Source organism: Phytophthora infestans, genomic scaffold (assembly GCF_000142945.1).
Source record: "Phytophthora infestans T30-4 supercont1.517 genomic scaffold, whole genome shotgun sequence".
Lineage (NCBI taxonomy): Eukaryota > Oomycota > Peronosporomycetes > Peronosporales > Peronosporaceae > Phytophthora > Phytophthora infestans.
This window is the reverse complement of record NW_003303251.1, coordinates 3,620-7,158: the sequence shown is the minus strand read 5'-3', so window position 1 is coordinate 7,158 and position 3,539 is coordinate 3,620. Positions and strand designations below refer to the sequence as shown.

Below are 3,539 nucleotides of genomic sequence, written 5' to 3'. Positions count from 1 at the left end.
TCGCAGGGCTGCACAGCGTGGTGTGGAATTACGAATTCGAGCAAGGTATGCAGCATTACGACGAGAAGACATGTTGCGAAAGTGATTCATCTCGCCTCACTCATTTAACTCGATCCGTCTCCGCTCTTGACCAAATCACATCAACAGTTCATTTCGCTCGACTACATTATCCGCGGTAGTGTTTCAGCAATGACATGTATCACAACTTCCTACTCAGAAGTGCTATCGATGCATTTGATACTTATACTAGCCCTTTAAACAAGGTTAGTTGGAGCAGTAACGAGAGCCGCCTCCACGGAAGCTTAACGCTGATGCGGCATCATGTTGCATCTTCAAATGTGCAATCAGCGCCGATGAAAGGAGCAGAGTCGATTGCGAGATCGTTGCAGAGTCGTTTGTACGCGTCGGGAGCGATGACGGGCGATACATAGCCCTCCAGGAAATGCCACTGATGCAGCGTCTCGCTGACTTATTCCGTGAGCGTTTGAAGAACGTGAAGACGTTCGTTCGAAGAGCTGCGGTGCGCGCTCTCGAAGCGCTTCTAAGGGCCCACGCAGGCGACACGGTTCACGCATAATCCAAGAAAGACCAATTTGACATTTATGCGCGCGGTACAGACTCGTCTTTTGTTGTCCGTGCGCAGTCTATCAAGTCATTGTCAGCAATTCTACTCAAGTTCCCACGCGATGAAGAAGCGCACAACCTACGTGTTCTCCCGCTGTATGTTGACTCGGAGACAAGTGTACAATCTTGATCGTTGGAAGCGACAGGAAGAGCTGTGTTTGACCGAGTCCTAATGTGTGTCGAGTCATGTCGTAACAAGGCGCTACGAAAAGCCCCTGACTCCGTTTGGATACAAGTGGCGCATCTTGATGGCGTCATGGCTGGCTGTTTGCAAAAGGCACTGCGAATGCTCATCAAGAGTGACATAATCGACGTCGAGAAGATCATCAAAACGTGCGTCTTTGACATCGAGTAAAGCGTCAGTCTGTACAGGAAGAAGTGTAGTAGGAATGTCGAAAGAATTAAATAAGTCGTTTCAACCCACGATTTTAGTGCCAAACTCACTAAGTACGATGCGTTTATTCATATCTAATACATGTATATATATATAATAAATCACAGGCCGACGTCACAACGCCAGTGTGTTCGCGTCAAGATGCTTATTAGATGAGAATAAATTATCATCTTAAACCTCTATAATAATATAATCCAATGGCCGTGGCTTTTTCAATGGCCGATTAGCCGAAACCCCTTGTTTAAACCCCATTTTGACCAAGCCAGGTCATAACGATTAGTCCCTGACTGCCAACACTGGGTGACCGTGGTAATACACGTGTCGTAGTCAGTGTCTCCGCCAGCGCAGAAGTCGGCGCCACCCTCCGAGTAGCCGCACGGGCAACACACCTGCTGGGCAGCGTGGACGTCGCTATCACCCGAGTCGAAGCTGATGATGTCAATGCTGACGCCGCTGGAGTCCTTGGCTTCGGTCGTGCAGACGTAGACGTGGTCCTTGAGCACCCAGTGGTCGCTGGGACTCGTGTACACTTGATGCCAATTCAATTTGTTCTCCAGAGCCGTGATGAGCTTGTTTAAGTTGCTGTATTTGGCTACTGTCACACGCGAGCAGATGTAATCGGCATGACCGTAGTCGAGGCTACTCATACGCTGATGAAGAAAGTTCCAGCCAACTTGTCGCCGTCGAACGTGCCATCGAAGGTGAAAGTGAAACGCGAGTCATGGTTATCTTTGGTGCTGAAAGCTGTCCTCTAGACGTGGAAGGTGATGAGAATGGCCTTGGATTTAACGTCAGCGTTGCCAACTTGCGTGTTCATGAGCCTGAACGCGACATCCTCGGCAACAATATCAAAGTTTTCGCACGTTTCAGAGCGCGTGCAGCGCGAGTCCGTGGACACGGTAGTGCCCCAGTCTCCGATAGCAAAGGCTGCAAGCAAGTACGTCATTGATTATTTCTACTGAGCATGTATCAAATATGGACGAGACATTTACATGGCGAATTGGCAAATAGTATGTGTGTATTGGAGAAATGAAAAACATGTAAGATACATCTGAATCAATCGTCTTCAACCTCAATATTCTCGGAAAAGCAAGTTGCCATGACATTTTCCCACTCAGCTGTGATGTTCAAATAATTGTGATCTTCCTCTAATGGCACCAGCACATTCGACGGGATATTAGCTCGATATTCGTCTCCTCGAAGTCGAGGACATTGCGTAACATCGATAAACTTCCTGTTCCGGTTAAAAAATGAGCACATGTCAATGTTCATTGCTGAGATTGACGCTCGCTGACTAGTAACCATCATACCACTGACTCCAAAATCTCTCTCGATCTGTGCCGATGATGTTGGGACAGCGAATATTATACGAGCAACCGTGGGGAGAAACTGGTAGATGCTGCTCGTTTGGCGACTCCAAAACGTAAGGATGTGCTCAGCTCCATTTTTGTCGTCGCTATTCATTGCTACAGGTTCTGAAATCCATCGCTCTAACTCTTCTTCCACACGAGCTTCCTGAACATCTCGGGAGGCTGTCTGAGGGGCTGCTTCGTTGTGCTCAAAGAAGTCCATGAGATCTTCAGAGAAGATTACAGGTGGTTCATTCGCAGCCGGCGCTGGTGTCCTCTCAATTTCTAGAGGGGGTACAGCAGACATCATTAGATACTTAAGTCGATCTAGAATTGTTTTTTTTACGAAAGTAACCATTCGGGAGACTTCTCCTCTTGTAGTCGTTTTTCCGGATTAGCAGGATCAATTATTAGTTGTTGGTTGCACAAGCATATGCCCGAAGAGAGGACGCCATCAAGATTCTCCAATTTCGGGTGCAGTAATAACTGTGTCTCGAAGATATATGAAGTCTTTCGTACCTTAGTTAGTTTTGTATAGCGAGAGAAAAAGCGTTCATGGAAGGCATCAGCGAGAAGTTGTCGAGTTTCGTTACAACAGGTGTCAACTCCACTACAGCAAAATAACGTGGTGGTTTAAGATGCTTGGTGCGATAATCCATGAGAGCAACAGATGTATCAAGTACTTGTTGTCGGATCTTGAACAGTGTGAGAAGAACTTGGATTTGGTTTGCAGATTCGCTTTGGGCTCTCTTGTTATGTACAGTTATAGGTTCAAGGAGACACACCAGCTGAACCAAATTCAGCTTATCAGTAGCTAGCGGAAACCCTTCCGGGGGTGCAAGTCCGGCCCGCAGTGCTTTGGCGATACGTTCATCGAACCAGACCACCAGTTGATCCCACTTCTCTAGTATTCTCAGGATAACTTTAGTTAGACCCATAAACCGATGTCGCTTGAATCATACAAGCGCTCGCGACTTGCCTTTCCCTGTCATCTCGCACAATTCAGCAAATAGTGACCCCATAACTTCCACGTGACGCACCTGAAATACCGTTCGACCAATTCGCGATATCAGCTCTGTCATTGATTTATTCTTCGACTTAGTTTTATTATTAACGATTCCACAAGCAGCTTTAGTTGCAGCATTCGTCATGTGTGGAATGCACCATCCCAT

General features: G+C 47.0%; 1 protein-coding gene across 1 annotated transcript; it reads right to left on the bottom strand.

The window, feature by feature from the left end:
- Positions 1-319: 319 nt before the first annotated feature.
- PITG_21802 (uncharacterized protein) lies at positions 320-3,352 on the bottom strand (the record flags this gene model as incomplete). Its single annotated transcript, XM_002894744.1, has 7 exons — positions 320-448; positions 616-644; positions 1,335-1,657; positions 1,882-1,945; positions 2,329-2,644; positions 3,153-3,271; positions 3,310-3,352. Coding segments are annotated over 7 exons (1,023 nt in total), but the record flags the coding sequence as incomplete, so codon positions are not given.
- Between the last annotated feature and the right edge of the window lie 187 nt (positions 3,353-3,539).